The 14,002-nt window shown below is 41.4% G+C and overlaps 1 protein-coding gene across 1 annotated transcript in view; it reads right to left on the bottom strand.

Moving 5' to 3' along the window:
• CHD1L (chromodomain helicase DNA binding protein 1 like) overlaps positions 1-14,002 on the bottom strand; it is a 71,126-nt gene that overhangs the window by 54,294 nt on the left and 2,830 nt on the right. The window contains exons 4-5 of the mRNA XM_061638789.1: positions 13,770-13,884; positions 11,257-11,288 (exon numbers count right to left, since the gene is read on the bottom strand). Of these exons, the coding sequence (XP_061494773.1) occupies positions 11,257-11,288; positions 13,770-13,884 (147 nt within the window). The remainder of the gene's footprint in view (positions 1-11,256; positions 11,289-13,769; positions 13,885-14,002) is intronic.

Below are 14,002 nucleotides of genomic sequence, written 5' to 3' on the forward strand. Positions count from 1 at the left end.
GATGGTGGTGCTATTGGAAGAAAAAGTTATAGAGGCCTGGAGTAGCAGATGGCCACGCTCAAAAGAAGACGAAAAATTCTTAGACAGAACACTGGAACAACAGCTTCCAAGAGAAGTACAGGAGGCAGAAGAACAACAACACGTTGAAGCAGAAGCGGAGAGTGTTGAGAACAACTAAACCGAGGAAACTCAGTGGAAAAGGATGACAGGAACAGAAGAGCTAGAAGACACTATGCACAGGTGGAACTATGGAACCGCTTCCAGGCACTTGAGGATGAGACTGGAAGACAGCCTGCTGAGGAAGAATTACTGGAGACCCCATGCAACAGTGACAGAGGCTGCACCTCAGTCAAGCAGAGGCAATGAAACCATGCCCTGCAACAAGAAAAGTAGTAAGTAATGGGAGATTCCTTACTGCGTGGGATTGAAACCCAAATATGCCAAGAAGACTCACAGACTCGCCAGGTATGCTGTCTCCCTGGAGGAAGGATTAGAGATGTGACGGAAGGGTTGCCATCACTCATAAAGCCCACTGACAGATATCCCTTTCTTCTCATCCATGTGAGAACGAATGATACTGCCAAGCGGAGATATGAATAAATCACAGCAGACTTTGAAGCTCTGGGAAGGAACCTCAAGGACTTTGGGGTCCAGATAGTATTCTCATCCATCCTTCTGGTACTTAGGAGTAGAAAGGGAAAGAAAAATACTTGGAGTGAATGACTGGCTACGAAGGTGGTACTGACGCGAGAGATTTGGATTCTGGGACCATGGGCTACGCTTCCTAGAAGATGGACTGCTGGGAAGTGATGGGTTGCACCTCACAAGGACTGGGAAGAATGTGTTTGGCCACAGCATGGAGAACTTCATCAGGAGAGCTTTAAACTGAACCCTAACGGGGAGGGAGATGTAAACTTGGTGGTAATGACTAACCAAGGCTTGTGCACAGTAAGAGGAGCTGAAAGAACAGCTCTAATGTGGCCCACTAATCGTCTTCATAAAAATGTAGGAGTGAGGCCAGGCCATAAACCACATGGTCTTCAATGTCTGTATATTAATGCCCAAAGTATGGGAAACAAACAGGATGAACTTGAACTCTTAATGCAAGAGGGTCTTGGCAATCACTCGTGACCGAGTAAGATTGTCTTCCAAAATATAATCTTTAACAATGGATCTGTCTGAATCTGTATCCACCGCCGATGGACCAGACCATGACTAAGGGCTTCTGGGTTTCACAGTCCTGCCCCCGTCGCCATTTGCCAATCGCCATGGGACTTTTGTTATGGAAGATGCCTATGCGTGAATTTGTTTTATGTGGGGAGATCGGTGCACCACGATCAACACACAATCTTGACAGAAAAAGGCTTTGATCCAATGGCATGGGTACCATGACGACTGGAAGTCCTTTATCTGCTGCAGCCTTCATCCGCCTTCACAGCCGTTGTAACATACACATTGTTATCCTCCGCCTGCTCTGCTGTTGAGGACTTTCTTGGATCGTTCTTTGGTTCCTCTCCCTTGACCTTACCGCCATGGGTGACCCTGCTGGGAGTACATGCCTCCTGACGGCATCGCTCACAGGGTTCATTGGAACATGCAAGCCCACTCACCACTACAAGGTGACGATCTAGCAGGGGCTGCAAGAGGGTAAATACGACTTGATAGGTATAACTGAAACTTGACTAGAATACAACATTTGAAGGATAAAACTTGTTCAAAAAGAACAGAAGGAATATAGAGGGAGGTGGAGTCCTCTTTAATTGAAACTATTCAGGGGGCAATACTGGCAGATTTTGTTCCCTATATAACTGATATTTTTCAATTAGGGATTTTTTTCACGTTGATGCATTCGCGATCGACCCAGTGTTTAGATTTACTAGAATCTATTCTTGCCAGGATTTTAACTTTCAAACAATTTTGTAGAGAGAAAATCAATTCTTGAAACAAAATTAGCACTGTTCTTGGGGAATCTGCTAACATAGCTTCATGATGGCATAGACTACCTTCTGAGTACAGCAACTCTCCTAAAACATTTCCTATCTTATTTGACCACTTGACATATGAAGCTCTTAACTTGGCCTCGGAGTTTAGCATCAATTCATAGTCTGCATAAATGTTCTGAGCTCCTAATTTCAAAGATAAGACCATGTCACTCTCAATACGCTTGCCCACCTTACAGCAAGACACTAAATTTAATAAATCATACGAAACAATAAAATAATCAATTATAGAGGCTCCCAAACCTGAAAGAAATGTAAATTCACCATTACTGTCACCTTCTACACTCCGATTCATAACGGCTAGATCCAGTCTGTTAACCATTTGCATTAGACAATGGCCCAGCATAGTTACAGTCCTTTTTTTTGTACTGTCTAATGGGAACCATATGGGCCTCTTCATGATTGGGGGGCATTCGTGAAATGGGAATACAATGCAAGGTTGTTCTGCCCTATTGTAGCATTTAGAATTATTTTGCAGTATGCATCACAATCACAAAAGGTTCTGGGTACAAAGAGGTCAATTTGGTAATATACTCTTCTAATTTGGACCAATTTTCCTTGTTTGTATTGCCGAGAAGGCAGTTAAACATTCATTATCAATAGGCTGATCGACCCATGCTTGATAACCAAGAAGGTTGCAAGGTGAGGTAAGGGGACTGATCACTCAAACGGCAGTAGATACCAGCACCCGAAGACCTCCTTTAGGATGACCTCCCCTAGAATTGGGGTCTGCATCAAGACAGTATGCAGCAAAGCCATTTAAAACCAGGCCCTCCTTTGCCCAGGTTTCTTGAAGCAGTATATCATGCTTGTTTATACAGTCCACAAAGGAAGAGTTGGCAACTTTACACTGCCAGCCCATGACGTTCCAGGACAGAAATGTCAGATGCTGCTCTAGTTTTTGTCACTCTGGGCCTGCAATGGACCACTGGCAATTTTTGGGGGTCTTCACACTCAGTGCGATTTGGTCTTTGTTCTTATATTCCTCCTTTTGAGGGCAGTGCCCACCCATATTTTCTGAGGGAAAATCCTTCTTTCTCTTTTAAGATTTTTTGAGGGGGGCATCTCAACAGTTCCAGATTCTTCCTCCAGGTATTCAATTACTTCAGTACTAGGATTCAGCTTGGTGACATTTGAATTCAGCCAGGCTACTTGATTTACTAAGCAACCAACAGGGTCAGTTGACTTTACCTGTGAATCACATTACTCCTCCTCTAAGAAACGCTTATTCCAAGGGTTTATAGCTGATATTGTGATGATTAAGTCATTCCTAATGGGACTGTCCTTTGGTGGTAGATTGAGTTCTGCAACCCTAAGGGCCCTTGGGCAGCTTCTTCACTCCTTTTTGGGGTTTCGAGCAGATGCACTAGTTCAGTGTTCCCTTGCTTTGTTTGGGCAACCATTTTTCCTTACCTGCTTACTGACCAAATATGACTTTAAAAGGTCTAGTTTCATCATGATTTCATCTTGAGCCTCTTGAGGCAACACACAAAAGAAGTCCAATAATATTTTTTATTCATTAACAAGTTCTTTCTCCTCAAAGAGAGGTTGCCTTGCAAGCACGAGATCTTCACGCTCGTTGTGCTCACGAGTGTGCAGGATTTTATTATTGTCAGGCATTTCATTAAATGTATCAAAATCAATTAGATTTTTAAGACGACCAGTCTCTACAGCTGAGATGCTTGCTGAGCTTATTTTGCAGTATGTATCCAGAGCCTGGGGGTACCTAGGTTCTCAAAAAATCTTGAAATGGAAATATTTTAAATGAAGGAATCTCTAGAGACAAACACAACACTGGCTAAACTCCATTCTCTAAAAGCACCCACTGCACAAGCATGAGCGTAGTCATAAAATAGATACCCCATGTGTACTATATCAGCCCGCCCTGGGCTCCTGCTGGGAGGAAGGGTGGCATATAAATAAAATAATAAATAAATATATAAATAAAATAATATCAGCTAAAGTAAATAGACCTGGGTGGACTCCAGAATTACCAAAAGATGCAATTTACGTTTGTGCTGAGTTGACTTGATTCTAACCAACAGATGATTTAGTGGATGAAGTGGCAGTTAAGGGAACTGTGGGGGAAAATGATCATGTTATACTTCAGTTCTTGATTTTAAAGGAAGCAAAAGCTGAGAGTAGCCACATATGTACCCTAGACGTCAGGAAAACTGATTTTAATAAATTCAGAACAATAATAAGTAAGGTTCCATGGCAAGTGACCCTAATGAGAAAAGGAGACCAAGATGGGTCGGTGTCTCTAAAAAGGAAATTCTAAAGGCACAATGGCAAACAATTCCATCAAGGAAAAAAGGAGGAAAACAGCAGAAGAAGCCAATGTGGCTTCACACAAAACTTAGATATGACCTGAAAACAAAAAAAGGACACATACAGGAAGTGGAAGGAAGTCCAGGCCACAAAGGAATAGTACAGACAGGGAGCACAGAATTGCAGGGATGGCATCAGGAAGGCTAAAGCTGAGAATGAGCTGAGGTTAATGAGAGATGCCAAAGGCAACAAAAAAGCTTTCTCCAGGAAATCCACAGTGAAAGACAGAAAAGAAATGGTGGTACAGGTACTCAATGAGGATGGCAAAATGATAACAGATGACAAAGAAAAGGCAGAAGTGCTCAATTTCTCTTGCTCCATCTTCTTTCAAAAGAGGGACTATGACCAACCTGGCAAACGTGAAATTGAAGGGGCAGGATTGCAGCTTGAGATTGGCAGAGAAATAGTAAAGGAATACTAATCATTTTGAACGAGTTCAAATGTCCAGGGCCTGATGAACTGCATCCTAGAGTATTGAAGGAACTGGCTGAAGAGCTCTCGGAACAACTGTCTATTATCTTTGTGAAATCATGGAGGATGGACAAAGTGCCAGATGACTAGAGGAGGGTTAATGTTGTCCCTATCTTCAAAAAGGGCAAAAAGGAATAACCTGGGAACTATAGACCAGTCAGTCTGACATCGATCCCTGGGAAAATTCTGGAGCAAATTATAAAGCGGTCAATCCGTAAAGCACCTTGAAAACAATGCAGTGATTACTAGAAGCCAATATCAATTTATTAAGAACAAATCCTGCAAGACTAATCTTATCTCATTATTTGATCTGGTAACCTCCCTGGTAGACTGTGGGAATGCTAAGGACATAATATTTCTCAACTTCAACAAAGCTTCTGACAAAGTACCCCACGATATTCTGATTAGCAAGCTAGCTAAATGTGGGCTGGATGGAACAACTATCAGGTGGATCCACAGTTGGTGACAGAAATGTACTCAAAGAGTGCTTATCAATGGTTTCTTCTCAAACTGGAGGACATAACGAGCAGGTACCACAGGGCTTGGCCCCGGGCCCAGTGCTCTTCAACATTTTTATTAATGACTTGGATGAGGAAGTGTAGGGAATGCTTCTGAAATTTGCAGCTGACACAAAATTGGGTGGGATAGCTAATACCTTGGAGGATGGCAACAATATTCAAAGGGATCTTGATAGGCTGGAGCATGGGGCTGAAAACAACAGAATGAAATTTAATAGTGGTAAGTGCAAAGTTCTACACCTAGGAAAAAGAAATCATACATGTAAATGGCCAATTGCCAAGAAAATCCAACACGGTCACATTTGACTTCAAAAGAGGAAACTTCACAAAAATGAGGGGATTGGTAAAAAGAAAGCTGAAAAACAAAGTCCAGAGGGTCGCATCACTCGAAAATGCTTGGAAGTTGTTTAAAAACACTATAGTAGAAGCTCAACTGGAGTGCATACCACAGATCAGAAAAGGTACCGCCAGGGCCAAGAAGATGCCAGCATGGTTAATGAGCAAAGTCAAGGAAGCTCTTAGAGGCAAAAAGTCTTCCTTCAAAAAATGGAAGTCTTGTCCGAATGAAGAAAATAAAAAAGAACACAAACTCTGGCAAAAGAAATGCAAGAAGACAATAAGGGATGCTAAAAAAGAATTTGAGGAGCACATTGCTAAGAACATAAAAACCAGCAACAAAAAATTCTATAAATACATTCAAAGCAGGAGACCATCTAGGGAGGCGATTGGACCCTTGGATGATAGGGAGTCAAAGGTGTACTAAAGAACGATAAGGAGATTGCAGAGAAGCTAAATGAATTCTTTGCATCTGTCTTCACAGTGGAAGATATAGGGCAGATCCCTGAACCTGAACTAACATTTGCAGGAAGGGATTCTGAGGAACTGAGACAAATAGTGGTAACGAGAGAGGAAGTTCTAGGCTTAATGGACAATATAAAAACTGACAAATCACCGGGCCCGGATGGCATCCACCCGAGAGTTCTCAAAGAACTCAAATGTGAAATTGCTGATCTGCTAACTAAAATATGTAACTTGTCCCTCGGGTCCTCCTCCGTGCCTAAGGACTGGAAAGTGGCAAATGTAACGCCAATATTCAAAAAGGGATCCAGAGGGGATCCCGGCAATTACAGGCCAGTTAGCTTAACTTCTGTCCCTGGAAAACTGGTAGAAAGTATTATTAAAGCTAGATTAACTAAGCACATAGAAGAACAAGCCTTGCTGAAGCAGAGCCAGCATGGCTTCTGCAAGGGAAAGTCCTGTCTCAGTAACCTATTAGAATTCTTTGAGAATGTCAACAAGCATATAGATATAGGTGATCCAGTGGACAGAGTGTACTTAGACTTTCAAAAAGCATTTGACAAGGTACCTCACCAAAGACTTCTGAGGAAGCTTAGCAGTCATGGAATAAGAGGAGAGGTCCTCTTGTGGATAAGGAATTGGTTAAGAAGCAGAAAGCAGAGAGTAGGAATAAATGAACAGTTCTCCCAATGGAGGGCTGTAGAAAGTGGAGTCCCTCAAGGATCGGTATTGGGACCTGTACTTTTCAACTTGTTCATTAATGACCTAGAATTAGGAGTGAGCAGTGAAGTGGCCAAGTTTGCTGACGACACTAAATTGTTCAGGGTTGTTAAAACAAAAAGGGATTGAGAAGAGCTCCAAAAAGACCTCTCCAAACTGAGTGAATGGGCGGAAAAATTCAATATAAACAAGTGTAAAATTATGCATATTGGAGCAAAAAATCTGAATTTCACATATACGCTCATGGGGTCTGAACTGGCGGTGACCGACCAGGAGAGAGACCTCGGGGTTGTAGTGGACAGCACGATGAAAATGTCGACCCAGTGTGCGGCAGCTGTGAAAAAGGCAAATTCCATGCTAGCGATAATTAGGAAAGGTATTGAGAATAAAACAGCCGATATCATAATGCCGTTGTATAAATCTATGGTGCGGCCGCATTTGGAATACTGTGTACAGTTCTGGTCGCCTCATCTCAAAAAGGATATTATAGAGTTGGAAAAGGTTCAGAAGAGGGCAACCAGAATGATCAAGGGGATGGAGCGACTCCCTTACGAGGAAAGGTTGCAGCATTTGGGCCTTTTTAGTTTAGAGAAAAGGCAGGTCAGAGGAGACATGATAGAAGTGGATAAAATTATGCATGGCATTGAGAAAGTGGATAGAGAAAAGTTCTTCTCCCTCTCTCATAATACTAGAACTCGTGGACATTCAAAGAAGCTGAATGTTGGAAGATTCAGGACAGACAAAAGGAAGTACTTCTTTACTCAGCGCATAGTTAAACTATGGAATTTGCTCCCACAAGATGCAGTAATGGCCACCAGCTTGGATGGCTTTAAAAGAAGATTAGACAAATTCATGGAGGACAGGGCTATCAATGGCTACTAGCCATGATGGCTGTGCTCTGCCACCCTAGTCAGAGGCAGCATGCTTCTGAAAACCAGTTGCCGGAAGCCTCAGGAGGGGAGAGTGTTCTTGCACTCGGGTCCTGCTTGCGGGCTTTCCCCAGGCACATGGTTGGCCACTGTGAGAACAGGATGCTGGACTAGATGGGCCACTGGCCTGATCCAGCAGGCTCTTCTTATGTTCTAATGTTCTTATGTTCTAAACCAAATGCAATACTACAAGCAAGAAGGCTCTTGGAATTATTGATCACAAGCTGAATATGAGCCAGCAGTGCGATGTGGCTGCATAAAAGCAAATGCTATTTTAGGCTGCATTAACAGAAGTATAGTTTCCAGATCGCATGAAGAATTAGTTCCTTCTATTCAGCACAGGTTAGGCCTCATCTTGAGTACTGCATCCAGTTCTGGACACATTTCAAGAAGGATGCAGACAAACTGGAACAGGTTCAGGCAAAGAGGATGATGAAGGAGACTGGAAACAAAGCCCTATGACGAGCCCTATGGAATAACTGGGCATGTTTAGCCTTGAGAAGACTGATGGGAGATATGATAGCACTGTTCAAGTACTTGAAAGGTTGTCATGCAGAGGAGGACCAAGATCTCTTCTTGATCATCCCAGAGTAATGGGTTCAAGTTACAGGAAGCCAGATTTCGACTAAACATCAGGAAAAACTTCCTAACTGTTAGAGCTGTATGACAATGGAACCAATGACCTAGGGAAGTGGTGGGCTCTCCAACACCGGAGGAATTCAAGAGGCAGCCACCTGTCAGGTATGCTTTAAGATGGATTCCAGCACTGAGGAGGGGGTTGGTTTCAATGGCCTTATAGGCCCCTTCTAACTCTACTATTCTATGACTGTAAGAATTCCACAATATAGACACACACTTTTATATAATATTATATTGTTGCGAAATTGTGGGCTTAGACACGAGAGGGTTAATGGAGTCAGAATGACTTCAAATGTTTCTTAATAGCCAATATGCTAGGTCACACCTCACTTATTAGTGTTTTTACTTTTCTTTTAATTTTTAAAAAAATTACCATCAATTTAGTGTAACAGCGGGCAAAGACAGAACAAAAAACAATGAACAAAACAGTAACTAGGTCTAAGAACAAACACTAAATTTCCAAACCAGAATTAAATAAATCATATACAAATCAAAAATGTCAAAGTAATATCTATGGACCTACATTATCTTCAACCTTGCTACACCAACAAGTTATAAAATGGCTTAAGCCCATCCTTAATTCTATGAGTCCATGTGTTTTCCATAAACTAATTACCAAAAAAAGGTCATATCTTGTCTGTTATAATAGAATGCTGTCAGGGGTGACAATTCTGGACTTCACTTATGTATTTCTTTCAACCATTAACAACCTTTTGATACCCAAATTAGTTTTAATAATATTTTTATCAAAACCTGAACACCTTAACGCATTTTTTAGCCCTGTTGATTGATACATTGTCCTGTTCTAATACCACTGACTGGTCTGGATAGCACGATGATCACTGCAGCATCACAATATTTAATTACGGGAGGGGAAGCTAATTCCCCATTTTCAATAGTGTTTATTCAAACAAAATCCATTAATATTTTTACCAAGCAATACTAACTGTTAAATCTACTTGGTTTATTATTTATTTATTTATTAAATGTATAACCCACCTTTCCTCTCAAAGGAGCCCAGGGCAGCAAACAAGACATAAAGCACTAAAAATATCTTAAACAAAACATCTTAAAAACTTCAAGTGGAATATCTAAAAAAAAATGTTTTTGGAAGCATTATCATTTTGACTGCTGCCATCCTCTCCATCCATGAAACATGCATTTGAGCCCACTGATGCAATTCTTTCTTAACCTCTGTCATTAATTCGTCATGATTATATTTAACCACTTTTTCCAAGTCTTGTAAGATATATGTACCTAGATATCTTAGTAGGGAATCTTTCCATGGCAGATTATAGTGTAATGTTATTCGGTACATGACCTGCCTGTTAATATTCAAACCCATCTGTTCTAATTTTGTTAAATTAGTTTTATATCCTGATAGTTTACTAAATTCATTAATGTTAAGACATTCCCAAATGTCTTTTAACAAGACCACATAATCAGCATAAAAATTAATCTTAAATTCTTCCATTCCCTATTTTAACCCCTTCAATGTTTCCTCACATCTGCTTCTGCAAATAATCAGGAAGTTAGAGGGCAGCCTTGCCTCGTACCACTGTTTAGTCTGAACAGATCTGAACTAGTCCTATTTACCAAAATAAAAGCTCTTGGATTAGAATATATTAGCATGATCCAAGTCATAAAGTCATCCCCTAATCCTATGTGGTCCAGCTCTTGGTACAGAAATACCCATTCTGAACAGTCGAAAGCTTTTTCAGCATACAGGAATAATATTCCGTAATGTGTTTCTTCTTAATACGGATATTTAACAATCTACATTTATTTGAGGATAATTTATGTCCCTTGATGAATCCTGTCTGATTTTCTCCTATATAATTACTTATAACTGTATTCTCTTTGCAAGAATGGTGGTCTAGATTTTAATGTCCTGATTCAATAAAGCAACAGGACGGTAAGACTGGACTTTAGCTGGATCTTTATCCTTTTTATGTATAACCTCACTTATACTGCAAGAGAATACACACCTCACTTATATTGCTAGAGAAACCACAGGTTAATTATCAGAATATTTAAGTGATGTGCTTCCATGGGAATTAAATGGTAGATGACTGCTTCTTGATACAAGACAATTCTGGAATGTTCTGAATATGGAAAAAACCTCCTACTACCCCACGAAGAATGAGGTAATGCAGGTGTCTGTGAAGAGAAACTGCAGTTTGGGCCAGAGCTTAAGAAAGGGCCAGAGACACAGTCTCAGACAGGGTGCACCAAATTTGGGCTCTGTAAGCTAACCACATTTTGGGATGTTGTTGCCTCTCCCTAACAATCTAATGTGGTGTAGTAGATTTGGATGTCTGTTGGGGTGTTTAAGCTGTGCCTCCACTTATGCTCAGCCGGTACATTTGTAAAAAAACCCCTCAAATATTACAGAATGCCATAAGCTTCCAAAGGAAACTAAACCAGGGTGTTATACCCCTGGAGTTTGTCACTGCTTGGGGCAGACTGAGTGTAACAATATCAACCTCAGAAGACTGCCGTAAGGATGTCAGTGTGAAGCCCAGACAACTGTAGATACCCAAATACAAAGTATTCACAGTTAGACCCTTTCCTACTTTGTCTTCAGTTTCCTAAACTTTTAAAAGGAATCACCCAAAGTAGAAAATCCATCCAATCAAGTTGTAATGTTTTGTTTTCTGGAAGGGGTGATGGATTTCCAACACACATAGACACACACTTTGCTTAAACCAGCTCAGTTAATTAGCCATTGAAACCCTATCCCTTAACCCCGGCTGCTAAAAGTTAGCCCAAAGAAAAATATGACCAAATCTGAAACTCATATCCCATGAGAAAGTTTCAATAGCCTTTGTATAAATCCAATGTCCCCACCGTTTTAGAAATGCTGCATCTCTGAGGCACACCTGCAATCAAGCAGAAGAAAAAATGTTAGTCACTTGCTACTGCAGCATTAGAACAGTGGAGGCTCAGAAGGGGATTATAGCTGAGGAGGAAATGAACAAATCAATGAGTAAAGTCAAGCTGGAACTCCAGCCAGTGCTGTTCCTGCTCCCTGTTAGATTAAGGGTGCTTCTAGGCAGGAGTTTATTGTAGAATCATGACCATAGGTTTTTTGCAGCATCCACAAAATGTTGTTGTCAACAAAACGCTAACCCGTACTTTTAAACATTTAATCTGGATTGCTCTATACTGTGGAACATCTGATAAGTAAAAATGACCTGTTGTACACCAGCAGTGACAGCAGATGTATATAGCCTTGTTAACACATGGGGGTGTGTGTGGCATGCGTGGTGATATTTTGGTGACTGGTCTGTATTGTCACACCCATTTTCATTTCACCTGAGCACAATCTAGCCATTTTGTTTCTGGTTACCCCCAATACTAAAGGAAAGAAACCTTTTTCTCCTGGTAGCTGCATGCCCAGTTTAGAGGAGATATTCTCTCAAGATCTCCACACAGTAAACGTGGGGGATTATCTGGAAAACTGAAGTGCATGCCTTGAGCCCATTTCTTTTCTTTTAAATACCGAAGTCTTGCACATGACCTCTTTCTCACCCTTGTGCAAGGAAAATGAAAGAGAAATGGACTGCCTTCAAATTGATTCTGACTTATGAATAGGGTTTTCATGGTAAGTGGTATTCAGAGGAGGTTTACCATTGCCTTCCTTTGAGAGGCAGAGACTGGCCTACCTTCATGGCTGTGTGGGGATTCGAACCCTGGTCTCCCAGGCAAGACTCAGCATTAATTTAAAAAAGATAAAAAGGTATATGCCCCCCTAAAAAAATAGTCCCATTGTGATATATCACAAACTAGGTAAGTCTGATAACATTGGTCTTGAACACTTCCCTCCCGGATTTTTTTTAAGGTGTACATGCACAGGTACTGAAATACCTGCATGAATGCCCAGAATAGAAAAAAAGTAGTGGAGGGTGAGGATGGATTGAGTGAGGGGAGGGAGGGAACCCCCCCCCCATAACTAACATACATTCCATTAACTTCTGCCCACTGGTATGGATGGCAAACAATGGAGTGACAATGAATACCCATGATTGAAAAAAAGGAAATGCGTAGAAGCTAATGTGCCAACTGCGTGCATAGATAAACTGGATCTGAACAACATGTTTGCAAGATAAGGTTCCTGCCTGGAAGCATCCTACGATTCACATGAAATACACTAGTTAATTAATAAAAACCTTAGTTTTTCCTTTCTGAAAAAAGAAAAGCCTAAGATAGGGTGGACCAAAAATATATATATAAAAGTTATAATATGCTCTCCATGGGTCAGAATGCTTTCTGTCCTGACTCAGCTTTCCTCTTCCACATCCGCTGATGCCATTCAGGGAATGAGAACCTGTCACCCTAAACAGCAGTGCATTGTGCTTACACAGGCAGAATCCATTCTTCTTGTCTTTCCCCCATCACTACTATGTCTGTGGTTCTGCACAGAGAACCTCCTATCCATCTGTCTTGTTTCTTGTACCTTAATTTTTTAAGATGAGAATTTAATAGATAATTTAGCTGAAAGTACTGAAGACTGATAATTTCCACTGGAGAGAAAGTTTAGTGCTCAGATAGATCAACATATAATCTTTTGTGGAAAAATTACCTCAAACCCCCTATTTCAGGGGTGAGGAACCTCTGGTCCACCAGCCAAAGTTGGCCCACCAGGCTTCCCCATTTGGCCAGTGAGGCCATTTTGGGGAAGTCACCTCAACCCACCCTACAAGCAGGTAAAGATGGGCTTCAACGGAACAATCAAGGGCTTAAAGTGGGCTCCAGATTGTTCCTTTACTAGAGCAAGGCATGCTGCCCATCAGCTGGATGACAGGAGAGTGTTTTGCTCAAGGAGGGGGAAGCTCAATAGAAACCACTTCTCTGTTCCAGCCCTGCTCTTTGAAGGTGCCCCGTGCTTCCTCTTTCCACCTCTGGCATCTGAGACAGAAAGGACAAGTGCAGGGATGTTCACAAAGGGCAAGGGACTTTGACACATGGGTGGGACAACCCACCTGTCAATCATGTGGCATCATAGAGACATGTGACTGACAGGTGGGTTGCTCCACCTAACTGTCAAATTTTGCCTGCAAGATGGGGCCAGATAAAGATCTCACCCCCCGGAGCCAAAAAGATTCACCACCTCTGTCTGACTTACTCACAGGCTTTGGGCTAAACAAAGACTAACACACTACCATAGCGAATTTCGAGGTGGGAGAGATATGAAGTGGAGGGGATGGTCAGACATACACCTGCAAAATATGTATCTTCTCTACCACAGACAATGTATGTTTTTAATTATATGTGTGCTTTTATCTGGAAGCCGCCGTGAGTTCCAGTTTTGGAAAAAGGGCGGGGTAAAAATAATGATAATAAATAAATAAATAAAGTACCTCATAGGTAGTCAGCAGAATGTGAAAATCGTGATTTGATTTCAAGTCCTGCTGCAGTTCAGTCCTTTCTTCTTTGTCTCCCGAATACATCATGCAGGAAAGGCTTGGAGAAAACCTGTTTTTAATTTAAAAAAATGGTATCAAGGCAAAATACAGAGCACACTGCTCTAATCCGAATCTATGAATGCAGCTGCCTTGTACTAAACCACATCACTGATTTATCTAGCCCAGTA

The sequence above is a fragment of the Rhineura floridana genome, chromosome 1, assembly GCF_030035675.1.
Source record: "Rhineura floridana isolate rRhiFlo1 chromosome 1, rRhiFlo1.hap2, whole genome shotgun sequence".
NCBI lineage: Eukaryota > Metazoa > Chordata > Lepidosauria > Squamata > Rhineuridae > Rhineura > Rhineura floridana.